The following is a 25930-nucleotide window of genomic DNA, read 5'->3' on the forward strand; positions in this document are numbered from 1 at the left end:
TGGTTCTGATTTAAACAATAGTTCTGATTTAAACAATAGTTGTTGTTTTTTGCATACATCATCATGCTGAAATCCTTACGCCATCCCTATAAGGTAGGTGAGCATCATATTGCAGACTAAGGGAGGGGAGAATGAAAGTCTACTCTAAGGCTGCCTTGGGAGTCCATGCCAGAGGCAGAATTCAAAGCAGGCACCTTCCGATTTACAGCTCAGTCTCTTAACGCTCATGCCACACTGTCAGGCTGCAATAGTTGGTCACATCTCCCAGCTTAAGCAATTCAGTGCCCTGCCCAGTAAAAGAAACCCACGAAACACAGCGAAGCCGTGTGTCTGTCCATTACCGTCTCTAACAAAGGACTCTCCTCTTTCCTGTCCTGTGAATTGGAGTCAATTAATCTTGACATAAGGCTATTATGCCGTTTCAAGCAAAGCTGAGAAACCATCATCTAACAGCAACGATGATGGATCTCGCTGGCTGTGTGACTGCAGAGGCGCTCGGATCCAGACAGCCAGGAAGCTCACTCAAAAGCCTTCGGAGGAGAGATTTGGAAAAAGGTGTCTTGGCAGAGGCAGTGTTTGTCCGTGTCCGTCTGTCAGCGCGTGACACCTCATAGGGACAATGCAACAGAGACGCAAGCAAAGCCTAATCTGTTTAAAGCTGGAGTTATTTGCTCCAACCTCTTGCAAAGCCCAGACCTATGTATTTCCTGGATTGCCAGCTTATTTAAACTGCTCCAGCTCCTGTGCATTTAACAGAAGCCTGGCATGAAGAAGATTCCCCAGCACTCATCTCCGTGCGAGGGAATGGCTTCCTTGCTGAATGCCTGTGGGTTGTGCTGCCGTTAAAGGCAAAGGAGCTTATTACTTCATTCTTTCATTTACTAAATTTATATCTCACGCTTCCTCCCCAAGTTGCTCAGGGCAGCAAACACGAAAAGTCAAAACAAGGGTAAGGAGAGAGGGAGACACCCAAAGTTACACCCAGTGATCTGAGTATTTGAACTTGGGTACCCCCATCCTTATCTAACACTCTGACCAAAGCCTTGGGTACCTGGTTGATGTTGGCTGCTCTAACCAGAGACATCTGGTTGGCTTCTGCAGGGAACAGGATTCTGGATTGAATGGGCCAGCCAAAAGAGTGGGGTCATTTAGCATCACCCTGCAGAACAGGACCAGCAACTCAGGGACCCCTGACCATTAGGTCCAGTCACGGACGACTCTGGGGTTGCGGCACTCATCTCACTTTACTGGCCGAGGGAGCCGGCGTACAGCTTCTGGGTCATGTGGCCAGCATGACTAAGCCGCTTCTGGCGAAGCAGAGCAGCGCACGGAAACGCTGTTTACTTTCCCGCCGGAGCGGTACCTATTTATCTACTTGCACTTCGTGCTTTTGAACTGCTAGGTTGGCAGGAGCAGGGTCTGAACAACGGGAGCTCACCCCGTTGCAGGGATTCAAACCACCGATCTTCTGATCGGCAAGTCCTAGGCTCTATGGTTTAACCCACAGCGCCACCCGCGTCCCTCCTGTGATATGGTAGCCGTCTTCAAATATCTTAAGGGCTGTCTCATGGAAGGTGGGGCAAGTTTGCTTTCTCCTGCTCTGGAAGGTAAAACCTGTACCAATAGATTCACGTTCCAAGAAAGGAGATTCAGACCAAACGCTTAAGAGCTGTTTGACAGTGGAATGGAAGGTTGTGGTGACTCTCCCTCATCGGGCGTTGATAAGCAGAGGTTGGATGGCCATATCTGTCAGAGGGTTGGACTAGATGACCCTCGGGGTCCCTTCCAACTAGACAGCTCTGTGGTTCAATCTCTTAAGATCCCTTAATGGGAGAAATTGTAGGCTGGCCAACATATGCCCCAGGCACGCCTGCATTCACACACGCACTGAGCTGCTCTACTCCAGAGGCTTTTATCATAAGCGCCGTGATTTAAGGAACGTTTTAAAAATCCTGAGATGGGCAATAAATCCAAGAGAAATCCAGCTCTCCTGTAAACCCAATTTCGGTCCCCCTTGGTTGGGTGGCACGGAGCAGTATAACATGTTGACACGTGCTCAAGGGACGCGGAGCGGAAGCAAAGAACAACCCCACTTGCCGGCCCCGTAAATCTTTGGATTTATGGCCATTTGGGGCAGGCAGCCCTCTGCTTCTCCTCCCACACGTTAATGCAAACAATCCAGGCAAAAAAACCCATAGGCGCAGAGCTGTCTCAGGACACAGCCTCTCCCCGTTTGCACATACACATTTCTCATCACTTGGGGCATGTCTGCACATCCATGGGAAGCCACTGGGCAAGACGTTGTGCATCCCTTAAACATGTCCATCCTCCTCCCACCTGGGAGGTGCCAGAGCGCTGCAGTGCACAGATGGTTGTGGACAGTTCTGCGACTGGGGAACCTGTTGCCCTGCAGATGACTCCAACTCCCATCAGCCCCATCCAGCATGACCAGCGGTCTGGGATGATGGAAGTTGTAGTCCAACAACATCCGGAGGACATCAGCTTGGCGGCTGCTACTCCTCCGGAGAGTTTGTGGGCTCTGTCTGTCTCAAGAGACAATGGACTGTGCCTGCAGAGGTGAAGCCAAACCCCTGAAGAATCACAATGCCTGCTGTGGCTGCAGAGGCTGGCAACTCATAATTGCTGCCTCCCGTCTTGTTTTTTGCTGTATTAGCAACACTGAAGTGACTTCACCAGGGTGCAAGTCTGGCCAGTGTGTCTGGAGGTCCTGGGATGCCCAGAGGACAGGACCCGCCTCTTGGCCTCCCTGATGGGGTCCAAAGGAAGGCAGAGCAAGACATTTGACACCAGCTTCGCAGCAGGAGTTGCCAGAAGGAGGCGTACAAGACGTCATCCAACCACTTTGGATTTGCATAGGGTTACTCCTTAACCTTTTCTTCTCACTAAGATGTCCCACAAGGCAGAGGCCATATAACACCGGTCCTGAAAGACCTACATTGGATCCCAGTACGTTTCTGAGCACAATCCAAAGTGTTGGTGCTGACCTTTAAAGCCCCAAACGGCCTCAGCCCAGTAGACCTGAAGGAGTTTCTCAACTTCCATTGTCCAGAACAGACACTGAGGTCCAGCTCCGAGGGCCTTCTGGTGGTTCCCTCACCTCAGTGTGAGAAGTGAAACCACAGAGAACCAGGCAGAGGGCCTTCTTGGTAGTGGCACCAGCCCTGTGGAACGCCTTCCTGTCAGATGTCAATGAGATAAACATCTACCTTACTTTTAGAAGACATTTGAAGGCAGCCCTGTATTGGGGAATTTTTAATGTCTGATGTTTTACAATTTTTTATATATGCTGTAAGCCGCTCAGAGTGGCTGGGGAAACCCAGCCAGATGGGTGGGGTATAACAATAGTAGTAGTAGTAGTAGTAGTAGTAGTAGTAATAATAATAATAATAATAATAATAATAATAATAATAGGTTCAGGATCAGGGAAGGACCTCAACAGTGGGTTGACATGACAAGAAAGGGGATTTGTGTGATGGCAGAACAGACCTTTTCTGTTGTCTTTGATTTAGCAAGCAGTTCGAGCTACTTCCTGAGTTCAAGACAACCTCCACCAGCCTGACAACAGCCACCAGCAGCTACAGCCAGCTTAGAAGATGTGCACTCATAAGAATGTAAGAAGAGCCTGCAGGATCAGGCCAGCGGCCCATCTAGCACAGCATCTCTCAGTGCCCAACAAGAGGCCCTGTGTGGAGCCCGAAAGCAGGACCTGAGCTCAGCACTGACTCTCTGCACCTGTGATTCCCAGCAAACGATACTCAGAGGCCCCAATGTCTTTGACAGCGGAGACAGAACATGGATCATTGTTGTCCATGAATTTAGCTAATCCTCTTTTATAGCCGCAAAAGTTGGTGGCGATTCCCAGCAACTGGTATATTCAGAGGCACAGTGCCTCCAACAGCAAGACTCCTGATTGATCGGGTTAATTGATCAGGTTAATTAAAATAAATAAGTAAGTAACCCACGTGCTAATCATGGGCTCCATCTGAGAAGCTGCCTTGCCCTGTCTCACACAGCGGGAGAAGCCTCTTCCAAAATAACGGCACCCATTGCGACCTGTGCCTGCCCCATTTGGAACCAAAGGAAGCATTCCCCTCCAAAACTTCAGCTACGGTTCAGCAAATGTCGCCGTCTAATCTAGGGTTCCCAGACGTTCCCGGGGACAGTCCCCAGATTTGCAAATCTGTCCCCGGGAAACATGGCAGTGGCAGCCTCAGCAGCCCAGAGCCAGCCTGGTAGTGCAGTTGGCTCTGGCTGGCTTCAGGAGCTGCTTGCTGCTTACTGCCACTGCTGAAGGTGAACCGGGGATGTCCGGCGGGACAAATCTCCTGCCCCCTTCCCCCTTTGTTTTGACAGCTTGGGGGAGGCTCAGGAGTCGCAGGCGAGCGGCCGTTGCCCAGGAGAGGCGCAAGGCACGCAGTTTCTCTGCCAGGCAAGGTGCAAAGCCCTTCTTTTGCACCCTGCACAGTTTTTTAAAAATTGGGCAACAGCCGCCTGCCCATGACTCCTGAGCCTCCCCCCATCTGTCAAAACAAAGGGGGAAGGGGGCAGGAGATCAGGGAAGGCTTGGGAGTCATGGGCAGGCAGCACATTAAAAAAACTGCGCATTTATGTTTCACAGGGTGCGAAGGAAGGGTGTTGCACCTTTATACAATATGCCTGTGTGCTTGGGCCCAGGGTTCTTTGCCTCACCATCCCCACTACTGACTCCCTGTTGCTACTCAGCTTCCAAGAAAGAAAAAAGTCTCCCCGGATTCATTGAAAAAAATCTGGTAACCACGGTCTAATCAATTAAAACTTGTTGGCTTAAGATTTCCTTAATTGAGTGGCAGCGGCTGTTAACTGCCTTGGGCAGGGAGCCATTTCCATGAGAAGATTGGCAGGCGGGGGGAGGGTGTGGAATAATTCTCCCTCTTGCGATCCCCTCCCGGGAAGTTCTAAGTGCGCCCAGGCAGAGGGGCCCTATGGGACAGAGGACAAACTTTTCTTTGAAGGCTGCTGCCCGGCCCAAGCCTGGCGTACAGGTGGAGCACCCTAAGGAGGGAGGACGTGATGGCAGGGGTGGCGCTTGACGTGGCTGCCCATTCACAGTGGGCACCTGAGAAGCAGAATGATCAGGCACACCCAAGTCTCCTGGTCACAGCCTTCAGACTAAACATCAGGAAGAACTTTCAGACAGCAAGAGCCGTTCAACAGTGGGACGGACTCCCTTCGGAGGTGATGGACTCCCCTTCCTTGGAGATTTTTAAGCAGAGGTTGGGTGACCACCTGCCAGGGATGCTTTAGCTGCAATTCCTGCATTGGGGTGGGGGCAGATTACATTTTAGAATCTACAGTTCTATGGTTCTATACCTCAGTACTGTTGACACTGGCTGGCAGAAACTCTCCAGGGAGTCTTTTTGCAAGCCCTACCCAGAATTGAACCCTCCCCACCCGGGACCTTCTGCGTGCTCTACCCACTGAGCAACAGCCCCCCTGCATCAGGAGAGTCCTTCTGTTGCTGTCCTCCTGAACGCATACATGGAGGCTCCCTCCCTCCCTCTCCTCCTCCTCCTCCTGCCTTTGCGAATCCACCGCTAGCCTGGAAAATTGCCTGGTGCACTGCTTTTGCTAAACACTGCAATTACGGGGAGGGAAATTGCCTGGCGAAGTTTCCCCTCCCGCCGAAGCCCCGTTAATTTGGGCATAAAAGAAGCGCCTCCGCCATGCAAATGAGGGCCCTGGCGCCGCACACCCGGCAGCACCTCGCGGGCCCGAGCAGGCAGTTGTTAGTGCTGGCGGCTGGTGGGAGAGCCGGCTGTGGCTCCCTCATTTTCCTCGCTAAGCCGGGCTTGGGCAACGGGCCGGAAGGCCAGACGGCAGCCTCCTTGTCCGTGTGGCAAATGTCAACACACACACACAAATAAATAAATAAAGAAAGAAATATGCCAGCCACTTCACCAGGGGAACAAATTGCCGGGGTAATGGAACAAACTGTGCATTAAATGTGTGCTCTTTGCATTGCACACCAGCTTTGCACTTGAAAACCGGCTGGGTTCTTGCGGGGGTGGAGGAGAGGGGCTGGCAGAAGAGGAGGTCCCTGGCCGTCATGCCTACGGTCTTGGCCTTTCCGAGCTATCGATTAGCGCAGCCTTCGTTAGCCAGGCTTTGAAATCGTTCATTTCATTTATTTCACTTTTCTGAACATGCACTCCCTTCCTCCTGGTTCTGGCTCTGAGGCCTTTTCCTTGAAGAGCATCAGAGGCAAGAGAAACGATGGGCGCACGTTCCCGCATCCTCACGACGTGGCCCTGGTCGGCAGCTTTCTAGCCGCAACCCATTTCCTACCCACCTCCCTATAATTTGCTCGTTGCGGTGCTTTTAAAAGCTCGTACGCCCCGTCGGGAAAATGAGAGGCAATAAGAGAACACAGGCAAAATAGTACAGGGCTGGTTTGCCAATGACCCAGGTTAAGAGAGGCTTTGGCAGGGGCAGGGTAGCACCTTCCTGTTTTGGCTCCGGTTGTGAGCCAAAGTGATCCTACTCCTGCAAAAGTGTCCTGTTCTTGCTTCTTGTGGGAGTGAGTTCCACAGTGTAACACTGCAATGTGTGAAAAGCTCCTTTCTTTTATCTGCCCTGAATCCTCCAACATCCATCGACTTCTACTAGCATGTCCCATCTTCCAAAAACTTTTTTAAATCTACAAAAGCTGTGAGATCAAAAGAGCTGGAGGCAGCACTCCACCTGCAGAAAAAGCCCCCAGGTTCAAGCCCTACAGTAAAAGTGCAAGAAATGTGCAAAAACTCTTTCTGCATTGAGGGGCTGTTGGGCCTCTTCAGACATCCTCCTTATTGTGCATCCATGAAGATTTGCACCCAGGATGGAAGAGAGCCTGTTATTTGCAATTGGTTTGAACTCTCAATACTGTTCACACCTGCAGATGTTCAAGGACAGACACTCTGCTTCCTTTCCAACCACTGAATGCCCCACAAATTCCAGCTGAAACTCTGTGATCCTTCGCACCGCAAACACTGCAGAGTGTGCTTTCGTTGGTCCGCTCTTATTGCTCTGTAGCGCAAGAGTGTCCCCCCCAACCAAGACACAACAATACTGTAACAATGGGGAAGTATTGCAGAACAACTACTAAAGCGGAACGTTGTGTTGCGGACAGCCTAGTACAAATCCGGCACTAACTCACTACTATTTCATCAATGGCAAATGGCAAAACACATCTGCAAAGAAAGACGCCAGCCTGGGCTGCAGTCAAATCAAGACAAGAAGGAGTTTCTGTGTTGCAAACTCGCCTCCCAATTAACTGATGGCTTGCTCAGATTTGCCGTTCTGCCTGGAAAGTAACCCAAAGTCAGGTTCCTCATTTGCAAATACACGTCGCTAATTGCCGCGGGAAAGCATCGACCCAGCCGCTGATTGTGATGCATTAATTACAAATCTGAAACCTCCTTTTCTTAAATTGGAGTGTTCTCCTGTGGTTGATACTGTAAGGTGATTTCTTGATTACTGCTGCGAATGTAAATTTTGGGGGAGGGTGGGGAGGCATATCCTGTCTTCCTGACAATATAGGTAAAGGTAAAGGGTCCCCTGACCATTAGTTCCAGTCGTGACCGACTCTGGGGTTGTGGCACTCATCTCGCTTTATTGGCCAAGGGAGCCGGCGTACAGCTTCCAGGTCATGTGGCCAGCAGAACTAAGCCACTTCTGGCGAAACCAGAGTAGCACATGGAAACGCCGTTTACCTTCCCACCGGAGCGGTACCTATTTATCTACTTGCACTTTGATGTGCTTTCGAACTGCTAGGTGGGCAGGAGCAGGGACCGAGCAATCCCGTTGCCGGGATTCGAACCGCCGACCTTCTGATTGGCAAACCCTAGGCTCTGTGGTTTAACCCACAGCGCCACCCACGTCCCATCCTGACAATATAGCCTCACAATATTACCAGGAGCTTAAGATGCTGTAATAATCATTTGAACCGATTGACAGCCCTTTATGAAAAACAGAACCCTCCCACCATTCTGCTCTGGAGGGCTGGAAGAACCCCCCCCCCCCGAGGGGTGCCAATGTAAATAAAATATGGGGGGCAGGTAAGCTCTGCCCCACATAATTGATCACAAGACAGGGTGCGTACACACACCATTTAAATGGCAATCCCCATCAACCTTGGGGTCCCCGTTCCCCTGAAATATTTTATAGGGGGGGAGGGACCTTGGCCCTGAGGAACTGGCTCCTGTGCCCCAGAAACAGTGCAATGGGGAGAAGAAGGGAAATGGTTCTGTCCAGCAAGCAGAAATACTTGCAGTGATGGAACAATCTTAATAGCACGATGGCAAATTCCCTCCAGGTCTTCAATAATTGTTGGGAAAACTTTGGCCAGGGAAAGAGTGGCACGTACACAAAACAACTTCTTTCTTACCAGAGTGAAAGACTACGGAATAAATGTCACCCTCTGGTTTTCCGTCCATATTGGCTGCCTCACTCACTTGTCTTCTCTGCAATCAAAGCCAATTGCATAATCTTACTTCCATTTCTACAGGGCAGTAGCTGTGGGGGGACTGCAGCCACTTCCCTCCTGCTGGCCACATTTGATGGGTTGGATGAGGCTGCCCACTTGCCCATCACCTGACATCACGATGATGATGTTGGAGTCCAGCTCATAAGGACCTAAAACAGAGCTCGGCTGCTGGATCAGACCAGTGTCCCATCTAGACCAGCATCCTCACAGTGGCCAAGCAGAGGCCTCCATGCAAAGCCTACAAGCAGGACCAGAATACAACAGCCCACTCTTCGCACTTGCGGTTCCCAGTGTGCTACCTCTGAGAGTGGAGGGAGAACCTCATATCATGCCTCATAGCCTCTGGTGGCCTTATAACCCTCCATTATAACCTTTCAATCCCCATTAAAAGCCTCCCAAGTTGGTGGTTGCCTTCCCTGTGTCTTGTAGAAGTACATTCTATCGTTTAACTTGGCGCTGTGTAAAGAAGTTCTTCCTTTTGCTGGTCCTGAATTTACCGTTCAGGTTCACTGTTCTGGATGTTCCAGAGTTTTATGAGAGAGAAACCATCCCTGTCTCCACTTTCTCCATGCTGAGCATTGATATTATGCAGCTCTGTCGCGTCCCTGCTCCCTTGACTCTTTTCTAAACTGATACACACCCGAAATGTTGAAGGCTTCTTGCAGTGGCCAGCCAGACGTCCCAGGTTGCCTGCAAGCAAGACCTGGGCACGGCAGTCCTCTCCTCACCTGTGCTTCCCGGCAGCTGGTATTCAGAGGGACATTCTGCCTCCGGCCGTGGAGAGAGAGCCTGGCTGGAGAACTCCTAGCCGTCAGCATGGACAATTGCTGGTGGAAGTTGCAACGCAGAGGACTGCATCCACCCTGCCCTTGTTTCTCTTGTCATCTGGTCAAGGAATAAGATAAGGCTCGTCTACGCAGAGCTTCTCCTGCACAAGCACCCCGGGGTGAACCCCACAAACTACGTCTGACCAGAGCCTTGCCTGCCTTGCCCACCTCATCCCACTGCAAGATGGCGGCAATGCAGGGTCCGCCTCGTCTTTCAGAGATGGAACTGGGAGCAGGAGGTGCCCACCCCCATTCTGACGCACCCCTCTCCGTTCCACCAGGCTCCCTCCACCAAAGTTATTGCACATTTAGGAGAGAAAGAGCTGGTTCCCTGAATTCATGTGGACCGTTCATTGTTGTGAGGTAAATTTAAACATGGACAGAGGTAACTGTTTTGAGCAAAGTACACAGACAGTACACAGATGGTTCCAGTGCAAATACTGTACTGTATTGCCCTTAACCCAAAAGGGGCAGGCAGGGCGGTCCATTTTTGGTTTCGACCCATTTCTCATTTTTTTTCAAGCTTAAAAATCCAGTTCTCCACATTTCCGGATTTTACATTTTATTTTACTTTATTGAAGCCCTCGCAGAAAACTGCCAGCATTTTAGTGTACTACCTTTTTCTATGCAATTTGTCCAACATATGCAATTTTTTTACAAGCAGTTTTCTTTAATATAAAAGCATTTTTGAATGTTACTTCTGCAAATGTATGCATTTTAAAAAAAACAAACACATTCCCCTAATATATATAGCTTTGTGCATATTATTTGGAGAACTGCATGACAAAATTTGGAGAGAAGTGCGGAATTTGAAGGATTGCTGTGCTACAGCTCAATGGTGTGTGGATGAAGTGGATTCTCTTCAAAAGGGGATAGGAACTGAATTTTACCTCTGTCCCTATAACCCCCATGCAGGTAATTCTGTCAAGTCTGAAGGACAGGACATGCATCACACAACACACACACACACACACTGCAACCCAAGAGCTTTACGTGATTGCCGCACATGCATCTTGATGTTCTCTCTTCTATGAAATTACCGGTACCACCCTGATAGATGGGTAACCAATGGCAGGGGAGCTCTGTGGTGGTGGCCTGTGACTCTTATTGACCTGCCTGCACCCCAAGATCAGCAGATGAGGCCTTGGGGGTGCCTAGCCTGGATGAAGAACACGGGTGCTGTTAGCCTACGAAGGAGTCTTTTCAGTGGTGGCTCCTCATAAGTGGAACTGAGGTGCCTCTGACCCTACCTCACTTCTCCTACCTAGGCAGTTATCTTTCCACAAAGGCCAACATTGATGCCAAAATCCAGCATCGCCTGAGCTCTGCGAGTGCGGCTTTCTCCCGACTGAAGTGCAGAGTGTTTGAGGACCGGGACATTCGCAGCGAAACCAAAATGCTTGTTTACAAAGCTATTGTACTTCCAACCTTACTATATGCTTGTGAAACATGGACCACTTATAAACGCCATCTCCAACTCCTCAAAAGATTCCATCAATGGTGTCTCCGAAAAATTTTACACATCACTTGGGAAGACAGGCGAACTAATGCCAGTGTACTGGAAGACGCAAAGATCACCAGTGTTGAAGCAATGATTCTTCAACATCAACTTCGTTGGACTGGTCATGTTGTGCGGATGCCTGATGATCGTCTTCCAAAGCAACTACTCTATTCCGAACTTTAAAATGGAAAGCGTAATGCTGATGGTGAACAAAATAGGTTTAAAGACTGTCTCAAGGCAAATCTTTAAAAATGTAGTATAAACACCAACAATTGGGAAACACTTGCCTGCAAGCACTCCCATTGGAGAACAGCCTTTACCAAAAGTGTCATGGGCTTTGAAGACACTCGAACTCAGGACGCAAGGGAGAAATGTCCTAAGAGGAAGGCATGCTTGGCAAACTCTCACCATGATCAACTCCCACCCGGAAACCTATGTCCCCACTGTGGAAGGATGTCTGGATCCAGAATTGGCCTCCACAGTCACTTACAGACTCATTATTAAAACCGTGTTTATGGAATACAATCTTACTCGGCTACAAGGGATGGTCAAAGAAGAAGAAGTTTTAGTCAACTGGTTCTGATACATCTGTTTTGGCAGGAACTTGGAGGAGGAGGAGAGACCTGGTAGCCACTGCCACTATTAGGAACTGCCCTTTTGTGATTTATTAAACGTTTTTCAGGACTGCATTATTTTATGGATTTTAGAAATCCCATTTGTCTGCTGCAAACTGCCCAGTGGCTTGTGTAGCAGCAAGTGGCATTTAAATTACACATATATATGCACAAGCACTGTGTGTGTGTGTGTGTGTGTGTGTGTGCGTGTGTGTGTGCGTGGAGTGCCCTACATACTTCTATGGCTGACCTTTAGCCCATACACATTGCATGCATTGCTCAGTTGGTAGAGCATGAGACTCTTAATCTTGAGGTTGTGGGTTCAAGGCCCATGTTAGGCAAAAGAGTCCTGCATTTCAGGGGGTTGGACTAGATGACCCTTGTGGTCCCTTCCAACTCTACAGTTCTATGATTCTGTGCCTGCTTCGTTTTCACAACAGCCCTGCAAGGTCGCTTGCATGATTCCCTTTCCACGGGCTTTTGGAACAAAGGCTGAGAGATAAGAGTTTTGCATTATCAATGCAATGCATTGTTCATTTGCTACCCTGAACTGCTTTGGGAAGAAGGACAGGAGATAAATTGGAATGATAACAATAGCACACATCAGGTGCTGTAAGATAAAGGGTCTGGGGGAGGGAGTGTCACCTGAAATCAAATCCATGTGCTTCTATTAATCTCTTACTTGGTTCATGAGGAGGTGTGGACAGTTTAGTATCTCTTAACGGCTAGAAAAACCATTGGTTGCCAAATGGCACAAACTGCCTGTACCTGAACACTACAAAATCTGGGGAATTGCTGGTACAGAACCATAGAATTATAGTGTTGAAGGGACCCCAAGAGTCATCTAGTCCAACCCCTTGCAAAGCAGGAATATGGCAACCCTTAAGCTGAAGACAGGCTTTTTGTTGTCGTTCCTTTTCGTACAGACATCGGAAGCTGCCTTATGATACTGTGTCAGTCCACTGGTTCATCTACAATGACTGGCAGCAGCTGTCCAAGTTTTCAGGGTTTCGGGCCGGAAGACTTTCAACCCAACCCTACCAGGGATTGAACCTGGGGCCTTCTGCACTCCAAGCAGATGTCCTGCCAGGAAAGTACACTCCTTCCACAAAGTAGCACGGAAATCTTCCTGCAGCAACTTATCCCAGTCTCTCTTGTGCTCAACAGGCTTAGCAGGTGCCTGTATTGCTGCAGAAACCCATTTGTCTAGAGCTGAGAGCGGGGCAGAAGAAATTGGTGTGTGGGTGTGCCTTGCCAGAGGAAGCACATCCTCTCGCAAGCCACTTTTGGCTGCCTCAGAAACGATTGTCTGACTTCAGCCTTGCTGAATATGTATGACAGAGGGAGCGGATAATGAACACTATGAAAGGGACGTCTTCCTTTTGTTAACTCTTGGAAGATGAGGTGCAATACGGCTGTAAGTGCATATAATAATAGTTGAATTATGCGCCTGAGTCCCTCCCCACCCTCCTCCCTGGGATCTGATGTTTCCACTGAAAATGTGCGGCTACAAAGCGGATAAAAGAATAGCAATGAATCCCAAAAGTACACTTGCGCAGCAAAAGTGCCCCTCTCGCAGCAAAGACAACAAAAGTGCCCAGCAATGCACACACAAAGGCTGGGGGTGGGGACGGGGCACATGTGAGGTTGCAAAAGGAACAAGCCCACATGAAAACATGTATCACACATGCATCAGAGGCAGTAAACAAGATTCAGCCACTAGGGGTCGACAAAGCCGCACATGTAAATGGCTCTGGGCACACCCTGGAACAACACTGAGACAGAAGGACCAGCGGTCCAATTCTGGTACGAAACAGCACCCCATGGCCCCTCCTGTGTGATGACACTCAGTGAGGATAGCTCAGTTGGTTGAACATGAGACTCTTAAATGACAGGGTTGTGGGTTCGTGCCCCACATTGGGCAAAAGATTCCTGCATTGCAGGAGGTTGGACTAGATGACACTGATGGTCCCTTCCAACTCTGCAGCTCTATCATTCTATGATCTGGATTAGACCAAAAGGCTCAACCCAGTGTTGAATTTAGGGCCATTCCCCTGCACAGGCCGCTGAGCCAGGGGGCACAACATTGAGAAGATCCATCACTGAGAAGATCCATTTGGGGGCACCAAATGTTGGCCTGGCTGAGGGGCCCAGGATACCAAAGATGACCCAAGTCTGCCCCCACTCAGTCTCATTTCCCACAAACAGCGGGGTCCCACTTACCCGGATAACGTAGCGCGAGGAGTTCTTGTCGTCCAAGTTGACCGTGAGGGAGAAGAAGACGGCTGTGCTGTAGACGCCCTGCGTCTTGTACAGGAGCTCGTTGAAGTCCCATCGCGCCTGCCTGGCCGTGGCGGCGGCCATGTCCCAGCCGCCGCAGTCCTCCAGGACGTCCAGCATGGGCCGGGCGCCCTGCTGGTCGATCTCCGCCATGTCCAGGCAGGAGCGAAAGAATTCCTTGACCTTCCGCTCGGCCGAGGCCTGGTAGGGCCTTCGGATGGGCCTCAGCAGCAGGCGCCGCAGCTTCTCCTCGTTCTGCTCGCCGATGGCGGCGATGATGCCGTAGATGAGCTTGTCCTCTGGTATGGCGTGCCGCCGCAGCCAGCCGCCGCAGGCGAAGGAGTAGAAGTCCTTGCAGGGGTCAATGGTGTGGTCGATGTTGCCTGCGACGAAGCGGGACACCTTGACCAGGGCCTTGCGCTCCTGGCATCCCTTGAGGCAGTAGGCGTCGTATTCGAGGGCCACGTATTTCAGAACCAGGATGCAGCCGAGGATGACGCAGAGCCCCGCTGCGAAGACCAGGCCCGAGAGGAGGCAGATCTCGCGCCGGCTCCAGCGGGGAAGGCCGCAGCGAGGCTTCTTGGGCACCGTCGCGCCCAGCTGGAGGTTGAACCCGTTGGGCAGGGTGCCGCTGCTGCTGTACTTGCTGACATACCTCACCTCCTGGAACTCGTCGTAGTGCGCCGTCAGAGAGTACGTCTTCTCCATCTTCGCGGCAGCGGATGTTGGGCTCTCAAAGTTAAGGGGCGCCCTGTGCGATGCTAAAAGCCAGCACTCCCGCCTCTCGTGCTTCGTTCTACGGCATGGTTGCGGTGCAGCCGAAACAGTTGCGCTACCCTAAAACCGTCTCCGCTGGCAGGCCAGAGGGGAGCTTGGCGGGCTGGCTGGGGACAGGGGCACAGAGGTCACCGGGTGGCCATGATGGCGCTGCGGCAGGAGATTCCAGCAGGGGGCGTTTAAGGCAAGCGACCAGGCAGGCAACAGCAGCAGCAACAGAAGTTCCTGATTTGAAAGCACCTCAGTCCAGGGAATCCCTCGCGGGACGGGGGCATCCACGCGCGCGGGGAACAGGTGGAGCCGCTTATTTTCCGCGGGGAGAGGCGGGGGCTGCTCTGCAAAAAATAAAAATAAAAATCAGCAACACACATACAGTGAGATGTTTTAATTAGCGGGAGGGAAGAGAGGCGCCTCCATATTTTATAGCATCCTCGGGCGCGCAACGCGCAATAAGAGAGAGCCTCGTCGGGAATCGTTCCCCGTCCGCACAGGGAACTGGTGGGGCAGGGAGCGGGGAGAGGAGCCTGATCTCACGCCCACCTCCCCGATCCAGCCCCGCCAAACTCTCCCCACCCTTCCTAAACTGCAAACTCCCTTCCCTGCTAAGGCCCATGAGATTACGCGCCCCCCCCAAACTGCCCCCCACACCCCCACTCCGGGAGAAAAAGAGCATTTTTAGCGGGACAGACTCCAAGAAGAGCCATTGCCTGGGGCTTCAAGGGGAGTAGCAGTCCCCCCCCCCCAGCTCCCCGCGGGAAGGGACGCGCGCCTCTTTGGAGACGGGCGGGGGGCGCTTGAAATTGGGACCAGTTCATCGCGACCACCCTTGCTTTGAATCATTCTCCTTTCCAGCTAGGAGATGATCCGTTGGGGTTTTTGTCTTTCGAGGAATGGGTCTCGCTATGAGTGATCTAAGGGGGTGTGTGGAGGCGATGTGCGCCCCCTCCCCACATCTCCAAGACCTCGCCGGCTTACAAGACCTCTCTTTCCATCGCGGAACATGGGGAAGGAGGCGACGGGCGGAGAGGTCCGACCAGCCCTGCTACATCTAACTTCCCTGCAGCTCGGGTCGCCCCCATCCCATAACTTGAAGTTGGGGGGGGGGCGATCTCCCTTCTGGGGTTTGGGCACAGCCGATCGTCTCTTTTCGCCTCTTCTATGAAGGCTTTTCCGCCCTGCTTGTCTTTCTTGCGCGGCTGCTCATCGGGAGAGGCAGAGAGGGAGTCCCAATCTTCCGGGACCAGCGCCAGAAGCAATGGGGGTTTTTTTGAGGGGGGGGGGCGTCTGGGACTTCCAGCTTGCCAGGGCTTTTCCTCGCCTTCTCCTCCTCCCAGGCAGATTTGCAGCCGATCCCAAAGGAGGAGTCGGGGGGGGGGAGCTAGCGGGACCCCACGACGCCCGGCCAGCCATGAGAATTGGGGGTGGGGTGGGGGCACGCCGGTGGAAGGCGTGCCGAGTCCGCGCGGGGAAGGGAGCGATCCTCCAAGCCTCGCCAACTTTCCAGCTCCTCTTCCTCCAGAATAAATGGGGAGGGGCGTTTAATTCGCGGGGCCCCCTCCGACGTGCCCCCTTCTTGGGGATGAGCGTCTGCGCCCACTCACGGTGGGAGGGGGGTGGAGGAAGAAGGTGGTGTGTGCCCCCCCCCCGTCCCATTGTTCTTGGCCACCTTCCCCCAGAGCGCAGCGGCTTCTTCTTGGCACAGCTTTGGGGGGCTCAACAGCTCCCCGTCCCTCGAACCGACCCCGACCCCCCCTTCCACTTTGGGACATGCCCGAGCACCGCTGCCCACCCCTCCCCGTCCGGCCGCCTCTCCGGTCTGGATCTGTTGCGCTCTCCACGGCGCAAAGAAAGCAAGCCCGGAAAGTTGCATGAGCAGATCTCTGGCTCCGGATCGGGATAGCAGGGGGTCGGTGGGGGGCACGTCTTCCTTTCTTGAGACCCCCACCCTCTCAAAAAGAAAGCTTACCTCCCCCAAAAAGAAACCAAGTTGCGCGGAGCAGAACCGGTGCGCCCCGGACCTCGCTGCCCAGTGACGGTCGCGCAGAGGCTGCGCCGGGAGGCAGAGCTAGGCGGGCGGGGGGGGGGCGTCTCTCCCCTCTCCCCCCTCCCGGGTCCGATCCCCCCTCCCCAAGTACCTGTAGTCAGAGCCTCGGGTCGCCTGGCTCAGAGCTGCCGCCTGCCTGCCTGCCGGAGCCGGCGGTGAGGAGGGGGGTGTCTTCGCCTCAGCCCCTCTTTGCGGGCTCCTCCAGCCCGACCATCCCCTCCCCCCTTGGAAGTGCGGGAGAGAGAGAGAGAGAGAGAGAGAGAGAGAGAGAGAGAGAGAGAGAGAGAGAGAGAGAGAGAGAGAAACCCGCTCGATGATTATTATGCAAATGGCCCGGCGGTGCCTGCGCTCCAAAGTCTTACCTCATCCCTGCCAGGGCTGGGAGAGGGAGGCAGGGGGATCTGGCGGGGGGGGGGGAGAGAAGGGGACCACCTCCTCGCCCCTCCCTCCAGTGGGAGAGACCCCTGGGAGTGGGGAGGGGAACCCCCTGATTACTTGCAGGAGGGGTCAAGAGAGACCCCCCTTCTATAAGAGCTGGTTGAGGACAAGCCCTGGTGAGTGTGAAGCGGGCGGGGGTCATCGCCCCTGGACCTGGGCAAGGGAATGAGAACGGGTAAAAAAAGGGACCCCCCCCCCCAAAAAAAAGAATCTCACTTATAGACTCCTCTCGCTGCAAAGCGGAGAGAAGAAGCCCTTTCCCTGCCTCTGGAGGGACTGGAGAGTTTCCCTTCACAGATGTGGTTGGAGGAAGCGCCAGATGTTCGTTTTTTGTGGCGGGGGCAATTTCGACCCAGACTGGGGGGGGCGCGCGGTTCAGCTGGCTTCCTCCCAGCACCTGAAGAACCTGGCCCGCAGCTGGGGCTCTCTGCTTGGGTGTCTGGCCGGTTGCAAGGGGTGGGTGGGGTGGTCCCTCCCCTCAGGCTTGGCTGCGGGGTGGACCCGATGTCCTCTGGGTTCCTTGCCGCTACAGAACGGCATTCTTCAGAGCTCTCTCTCTCTGTGGTTCCACAGGGGGTGTTTGCTGGGGGGAAGAGCTGTGTGTGTGGCAGTTCCCTGCCTTTGCTGAGTGTGTGTCTACCAGGAAAGTAGAGATGGGCGTGGATAGGAGGGGTTGCATCGTCCCTCCCTCCCTCTCCCCCCACCCCACTTCCAATATCCAGATTGAATCCAATCGGGAACATAACGCTGCATTGCAGATGAATCCCCACCATAAGTCCGCCCTCCACAGCGGGTGTCGCCGGTGGAGATTTATAGCCCATCAATTACAGCGGGTGTCACTCTGATCTGGGTAAATCAAAAGGGTTTGAATATTTATAGGGGGCACATGACGCCACGCACCTGCGGCTACGTTGGCCCTGCTGGCATGCCGCAGAGGGCATGGCGGGCAGCCCCCTCCCTGCGGCCTGTTGGCTTAGCCTGGGAGGCATCTTGCTGGGACAATTGACCACCTGTGGCTGCACTCGCCTGCAGGCCAAGCCGTTCTGCCTAAAAAACTTACCTGCAAGGCACTCGCTTGGCATTTTAGAGCGTCCCAGGGCGCATTGTTCCAAAGATTCTCACGAGAGCCTTATAGGTTAGGCCATGATTATACGCATGTCTTACAGCTGTGGGGGCAGAGTCAGGGAGAAGTGGCCTGGCAAGTTTGGGGTGGAGGCACGGTTTGAAGGAGGAAATCCCTGGCTCATCGCCCAGTCTTTGCACTCGTGGGGTCCAAATGTGGTCCTCCAAGTCTCTCTGCCATTGGAGCTCTCGCCATATCATACACCCACACACACACCGCCAGGTCATGAGCTGGGATAGCTCAGTTGGCAGAGCATGAGACTCTTAATCACAGGGTCGTGCGTTTGAGCCCCATGTTGACTGAAAGATTCCTGCATTGCAGGGGGTTGGACTAGATGACCCTCGGCGTCCCTTCCAACTCTACCACTCTATGGTTCTATGCTCCTGCTCTGCATTCTCCTTTACTGCTTTGGCCAAGCTGAAACGTCTCCTGAAACTCAGTTAATGCCTTCTTCTTGGCTGGAGGGAAGACAGAGACTGGAGGGAAGACAGAGGTGGATTTAGGGCAGTGCAAATGGTTCCCTCGCACTGGGTACTGAGCTATGATGTAGTGCACATGCAGAACGGGAGGCAAGGGGCAGGGGGGGTGTGTGCCAAATTTTGGCCTTGCACAGGGTACTGCTGAAATTTGAAAGACCAAATTCTACCCTTGGTGTGTTTGTGTGCATGTAGAAACTTTTTTTAAAAAGGAAAACATAAAGTACCCCATGACGGTTAAGTCCAGTCAAAGGCGACTATGGGGTTGCAACACTCATCTCGCTTCAGGACGAGGGAACCGGTGTTTGTCCACAGACAGATTTCCGGGTCATGTGGCCAGCATGACAACCACTTCTGGTGCAACGGGACACCGTTGCGGAAGCCAGAGCGCATGGAAATGCTGTTTACCTTGCCGCCAGAGCGGTACCTATTTATCTACTTGTACTGGTGTGGTTTCAAACTGCTAGGTTGGCAGGAGCTGAGACAGAGCAATGGGAGCTCACCCCATCGCGGGGATTCAAACTACCGACTTTGCATTTGGCAAGCCCAAGAGGCTCAGTGGTTTAGACCACAGCGCCACCCGCATCCCAGTGTAGAAACTAGCCAGCTGTACAAAGATAACCTTTACTTCTCCCTCTTGGGAATGTTTTGCAACCTTTCTTCGATTCAGACTTATCTCCAGCCCCTTGATCATTTTGGGTGTCCATTTCTGAGATCATGCCAGCTCTTCCAATATCCGCTTTGAGGTGCAGGGAGGAGAGACAACGCAGAGCAGCTCTAGGATGGGGAACCTGGTGGTCTTCCATAACTTGGTGAACTCCTACTCCCATCAGCCAGCATGGCCAATGGCCAATGATGGGATTTGTAGTCCATCAATATATAGAGGACCACAGGTCCCTTGTCCCTGTGTAGCTTGTTGCATAGGAGCATCGGAAACAACCTTCTACAGAGTTGGACCAATGGTCCAACTGCCTCTGGGTTAGCTCAGTGTTGTCCTATGACCATGAAAAATAGAGTCCCTTGGACCACTCACCTTCTCTTCCCCAAAGCCAAGGATGTTTCAAGGACAAAATGGGATTCTCCACAGTAGGGGATGGGTGGTGCCTCTGGTGGGCGACACGTTGTCATCCTTCTGGGGTCGTTTGTCCTCCTTTGGTGCCCACTCTCACCTGTGGCTCCTGTGGGATGTGAAGCACAAGAGCAGTCAAGTACAACATTCCTAGAGTGGACATGTTTACACATGGGGAGGAATGTTTGTCCAGCCAGCAGGTAAAATTCCTGTTTCCTTCTGGGCTGGGACAGACTTCCTCTGCATGTGACTAGAGGTGGGCGTGGCCTCACCTGTGCAGGTAACATCAAAAGCACAGGGCAGGGCAGCTATCTCTCTCTTTGACTACATGCATCTAAGAAGCAACATCTGCTTAGGCAAAGATGCTCTCTTGGCCACCAGCCAAGAGAGGACAAAGGGACTGTCTTCTTATGAGATAGTTTCTAGGTATATGTTACTTTTCTAAGCTAAGTCTGCCTTCTGGGATCTGACTGTGAACAGAATGTGAGTAAACTCTTTTATAGAAGACTGTGTCGTGTCTTATCTTTTATGAGGGAATAAGGGGGAAACACTAGAACAGTTATTATAGAGGCTTTAGCGAGCCTGAGCAAACGCATCCGCTGCGAGTTTAAAAATGGGAATGTTACTCTGCTAAATTGTGAACTTGTTAACACAATATATCCTCAGACAATATATCCTCTCCTGCACCCCTGAACATTCCCACAGCTCCTGGAAGCTGTCAACATGCAACAGAGGATACACCCTGGGAACGGCTTCAACTGGTCGGCTAAGCCAGGTGAGTGAAACTGATGGGTCTCAAATCCTCGGGGAGTTAGGGATGTTCCCCTGAGTGTGAAGACAGGCTCTGGAGGATTGAGCAGACCAGACCAAGAGTGGATCCAATGGTCAAGAAGGCAGTTCCTGCACATGCTGCAGAGGGAAGTGAGGGCCAGATGGGGCACATCAGTCTGGGAAAGGAGCCCATCTAGGAGAAGGAAAACTCGGGTCCTAAATCCCAGCTGCCTTGAGGGATATCTTCAGGAGAAGAAAAGGCTAGGGAGTAAACCCTACACAAATCTGGAGTGGAGTCCCCAAGACAGTTGGATGGAGCCTTGTACGCCTCCTTCTGGCAACTCCTGCAGCCAAGCTAGTGCCAAATATCTTGATCTGCTTTCCTTTGGACCACATCAATGAAGCTGGGAGGGGAGTCTTGTTGTCTGGTCAGCCCAGGACCTCCAGACATACAGCCCAGGCTTGCACAAATTAATGCAGCAGTCTGATGTAGCACACTCCATTGTCTCTTGAGGCAGACGGATACCAACCAAGTAAGTATTTGAACCTGTTGTGTGAATGCTCATCCGTGGAATTTGTGTAGTAGCGATCAAGAGTGCCTCTTAGCACGTGCAGACTTTTCTTCTTCTTCTTCTTCTTCTTCTTCTTCTTCTTCTTCTTCTTCTTCTTCTTCTTCTTCTTCTTCTTCTCCTCCTCCTCCTCCTCCTCCTCCTCCTCCTCCTCCTCCTCCTCCTCCTCCTCCTTCTTGAATTACTACCACTGGCTTCCCAAGTGAGTTTGTCCCTGCCACTCTCTTTAAGTGGGCCTTGAAGAGAGCCGTGAAGGGGGAAGCCGGCTGATTAATTAGAGGGAGGGGGAGCTTCTGCTAGCCAGAAGACAGAGGGGAAAGCGTGGGAGAAAAGCCAGAGAGCTTTCACAGAGGGCCAAGGGTGAGTGAAAAAACGGGGTTGATGGAAGGCGGCACACTCAGGAAGAGACGGGGCTCAGTGGCAGAGCATCAGCTGCCAGCCAGTGTAGGCACCACTGAACTGAAAGAACTTCATGGTGAGTTTTTCCGGCACCTATTTTTCTTTGGGGCGGGGGGAGTGCTGCCTCCTAATCAGATTTAATTGTGCCACCTGAATTTGTCAGTATGTGACAGAATCCCACCCGAAAAGAGGAGAAAAGATTTCAGCAGTTGCTTTTTGTCTTGAATGTCAACTTTCTCAGGCCAGCCCTGCTAAGGCAACCCTCCTCTTCCTCCTCCTTCCTGGGTTTGGAGCGCAACAAAAAGCCCTCTAGGAACTTGTGATGGGGAGAACAGTGGGTCAGGCTTTTCATCATTCCACCCCAGGAATGATCTACCCCGAGTCAGAACACACAGATCCCTCCTACGTTATTAATGGTGGTAGCTGCTTGCTCACACAGGGTAGTAAAAATTACAGGCTGCACAGAGTGGCTGAAATAATAAATCCCAACGTTTTGCTAAGCACTACACAGCCTTATTATTATTTTTTTCTGCAGGGCTATGAGAGGGTTGGGTTTTAAGTAAGGACGCAGTTTCCTACAGGGCTGCTGCGTAGAGCTACTGAGAGAGTCACACGTGGCCTCCTGGCTAGGAGGCTGAGGTCTGCGAGCCACCAAGTCTCCCTTGCCTCTGGCATAATAATAAAGGAACAATAAATATTTATAAACACCTTAAAAAAAAAAAAAAGCACCCTGAAACCCAGTACAGTATGAAACACAGAATGAACAATGATGGAAAACCTACCTGCAGGGTAGCAATCTAAAGAAACAGACACACAACGAGGATGGAGAGAAAGAAGAGGGGGGAATTGAGGAAAGATTTTGGAGGAAGAGAGGCAAGGGAAAATAAAAATTGTCAGCAGAACGGAAGGCAGCCTTAATAAAGCCTCTGTCGCTTTCTCTCAGCCTCAGTCTCCCACCTGCAAAATGGGCGTAGTATGACTCACCTACCTTGCAATGGTGTTGGGAGGAGTTAATGCATGTGAACTGCTTTAAACAAGAAATGGGGTGGCCCTCCAAACGGGAGAATCAAACAAACCTGGATATTACCCTAGATGTTTTCCATAAGGTTGGAAGTTCTTAAGTTATTTTTCCTAACCAGTCAGAGGACAAAACTTGGGCGAAGTTCCTGCTTACCTCCTCGTAGGGTATCTGCCTGCCCCCAGCCAGGCCACTCCAATGCAAAGGAACAGAATCCTCTTAGAGTCATTGGACTATAGCATCTAGTCCAACCCTCTGCAATGCAGGAATCTCAGCACAAGATCCCGGACACAATTTGAAACCATACCAGACCCTGCTTAGCTTTGCAAATGTGTTCGCCGTTTTATTCTGCGGGGGTCTGATCTGAGGGCTGGGTAGGGTGCACCTCCTTATTGGAGACCAGCGATCCTCCTTGGATCAGGCCCCCTAAAGGTTGCAATGCAGCCCCTGGTCTGTAAAATCTCTCCCACCGCTGCCCACTACCCACCAATCTAACCCAGTCCCTCCTCATCAGAAGGATCGCCTGCTTTCTCCAGGACTTTCTCCCCGCCCGCCAGCCTGCATGCCCACAGATTAGGCTGTAAGTCTTCTCATTTTCCTTTCTGCAGGGGCCTACTGCGAAAGAGCGTCGCTCCTCTCCGGTGGGACACGTCATCTGTCACTAGCGAGACAACGGAGCATTTGTCTCTGGCAGCCGCCGCGATGGAGTGAAGGGAGCAGCCCTCGAAAGGGTCCCCAGGTTATTGACGCGCCTTGTTCGGAGCTGCTTTGAATTCCGGCAGCGGGACGGAGCCACGCTTGCAGGCCTCACCCTGGCAATCCCCTCGCCAGGCGCTGCCTGGGACGCGCCAGGATGCCGAAGAGAGATCTGGAAAGCCCAGCTTAACAAAAAGAGTCATTTTGAAATATGGGGGAAGGTGGAGGAGGACAAAGCAGCCACATTGTGGCTTAGGGGCCTTGTATTTATGGAATCACCTGTCCTGGTCTGCCCTGCTTAAGGTCCATGAATAACCATAGTTTAGAGGTCCCGGGCTCTAAGGAAGTCAGACTATCCTCCACCAGGGCCAGGGCCTTTTCAGTGATGGCTCCGACCTGGTGGAATGCTCTGTCCCATGAGACCAGGGCCCTTCAGGATTTAACCTCCTTCCGTTGGGCCTGTAAGACAGAGCTATTCCACCTGGCCTTTAATTTGAATTCAGCCTGATCTTTTATTTCCCTTCTCTTCCCTCCCCCTCCCCTTTTATAAAGCTTACCCACTCTGGGTAAAGTTAAAGGTAAAGGGACCCCTGACCATTAGGTCCAGTCGCGGAAGACTCTGGGGTTGCGGCGCTCATCTCGCTTTACTGGCCGAGGGAGCCGACATTTGTCCCTGGACAGCTTCCGGGTCATGTGGCCAGCATGATTAAGCCACTTCTGGCGAACCAGAGCAGCGCACGGAAACGCCGTTTACCTTCCCGCCGGAGTGGTACCTATTTATCTACTTGCACTTTGACGTGCTTTTGAACTGCTAGGTTGGCCGGAGCAGGGACCGAGCAACGGGAGCTCACCCCGTCGCGGAGATCCGAACCGCCGACCTTCTGATCGGCAAGTCCTAGGCTCTGTGGTTTAACCCACAGCACCACCCACGTCCCCACTCTGGGACCCCATAGCTAATTCTCCCCTGGCCTCCTTGCTGGCCCAAGTAGGACTAATTCAGCCAGCTAGCCCTGGTGACTATCTAATGTTTATTGGATGGATTTCCCCCAAATTGATTTTTGAACTTTTAATTTTATTGTCATTCATGCTTTTGTACTGTATTTTTATGCTGCTTCTATGTTGTATTACAATTTAGTGTTTTAAATTTGTTGTTAGCCGCCCTGAGCCTGGTTTTCTGAACCGGGAAGGGCAGGGTATAAATAATAATAAAAAATATTTATTTATTAAAGGAGCAGTAAAGAGGAGACTGTGAGGTAATAAGACAGCCGTCTTCGCATATCTGAAAGGGCTGTCACATGGAAGATGGAGTAAGCTTGTTTTATGCTGCTATGGAGGCTAGGGCTCAAACCAGTGCTTTTTTTTTCTAAAGAAATGTTTAGGGGTACTCTCATTTTCCTACTCATATTGAAATACTGCCCCTCAATGAGGCCAAACGTAGATTCACAAAATGTTTAGGGGTCTGCGTACCCCTGCGCACCCCCCAGAAAAAAGCACTGACTCAACCCAATGGACATTGGCAGACGTGGGTACTATGCTGCTCTGCACAAGGCCAAAATTTGGCAACCCCAGCCCCCCAGCCCTTCTGCTGCCTTTCCAAAAGTGGGTAAGGAGGTGCCCAACTTTGAGAAAGAGGTGTGAGGCTCTGGCAGGGTCTAATAATAATAATAATAATAATAATAATAATAATAATAATAATTTATACCCCGCCCTTGTGGCTGGGCTTCCCCAGCCACTCTGGGCAGCTTCCAACAAAATATTAAAATACAGTAATGCATCAAACATTAAAAGCTTCCAATAGCTCTCTGTCTCCTCCCCAGAGCTGGGAAAGCTTTGGGAAGGAGCCGAGAAAACTCTAGGACCTCATCAGAGCCTCGTGCCTCCTTCCTACAACCCAGTGCCCCCTCGGATCAGCACCCACCACTCGCACACCACTCGCACTGCAATGAATTCAAATTCCAGGAAAGGAGATTCCTTGGAGGTTTCTAAGCAGAGGTTGGGTGGCCATCTGCCAGGGATGCTTTGGCTGAGATTCCTGCATTGCAGGGGGTTGGACTAGATGACCCTCGGGATCCCTTCCCGTTCTATGATTCTATGACAGGAAGCTCCTGGCCCAAATCATAGCTGGTCCTGAGAGGCGAAGGAGGAGAGCAAGCCTTCGGGTGCAGCAAAACGACAGCCTCCGACCACAAGCATTTTGCAGCCGACTTCATTGCGAGAACTTGGAGTGTGCATGTTTGTGGCTCGGCAGTTTGTCGTTACATATTAAGTTAGGGAAGATCTGCAGGCGTCGGCAAGGAAACAGATGGTCCCACGCCACCAAAGAGAACAACAAATACACCAATTCCGAATTAGATCACTGGATCTCCTGCTCGTCTCTGTTCCTTCTTCATGCTAGCGTTTCCGGCACTGCGTCAAAATTATGGAGCTCATTCAGTGTTGGGACAGGCTACTTTCAGCTGCCAGAGTTAGGAACGGCTCTACCATTAGGTAAAGTGGAGAGGCTGCCTCAGGTGGCAGATCCTGGGAGGCGGGTGGCAGAGAGGTGTTGGAGAAGAGACCGCCCAGCTTCTGAGCCTTCTTCCCTCAGGGCTTCCCTGGTTGATTCCTCCAACCACACAAACTGCCCTGTGTCCTTGACTAAGTCGGCTTCCTGGCTTCAGTTGGGGTGGATGACACTGACCTCCCTGGTCAGACATCCTGTTCTCACAGTGGTCAACCAGATGTCTATGGGAGCAGGATCCAAGCAACACTGTTCCCTCCTGCAGACCCTCTAAATGTTCCTGTTTTCCAGGGACTTCCTTGAC

The 25930-nt window shown here is 51.9% G+C and overlaps 1 protein-coding gene across 3 annotated transcripts in view; it reads right to left on the minus strand.

The window, feature by feature from the left end:
- The window catches only part of ECEL1 (endothelin converting enzyme like 1), a 55919-nt gene extending 39106 nt beyond the window's left edge, over positions 1-16813 (minus strand). Inside the window, exons 1-2 of one of the 3 annotated variants that reach the window (XM_028731800.2) lie at positions 16659-16813; positions 13690-14858 (exon numbers count right to left, since the gene is read on the minus strand). In XM_028731800.2, coding sequence (XP_028587633.1) covers positions 13690-14454 — 765 coding nt within the window. In that variant the 5' untranslated portion in view covers positions 14455-14858; positions 16659-16813. Of the gene's footprint in view, positions 1-13689; positions 14859-16489; positions 16581-16658 lie in introns of those variants that run through there. The other 2 variants (XM_028731795.2, XM_028731796.2) reach the window with 2 other exon arrangements.
- Between the last annotated feature and the right edge of the window lie 9117 nt (positions 16814-25930).

This window comes from Podarcis muralis, chromosome 6, assembly GCF_964188315.1.
Source record: "Podarcis muralis chromosome 6, rPodMur119.hap1.1, whole genome shotgun sequence".
NCBI classification, from domain to species: Eukaryota; Metazoa; Chordata; class Lepidosauria; order Squamata; family Lacertidae; genus Podarcis; species Podarcis muralis.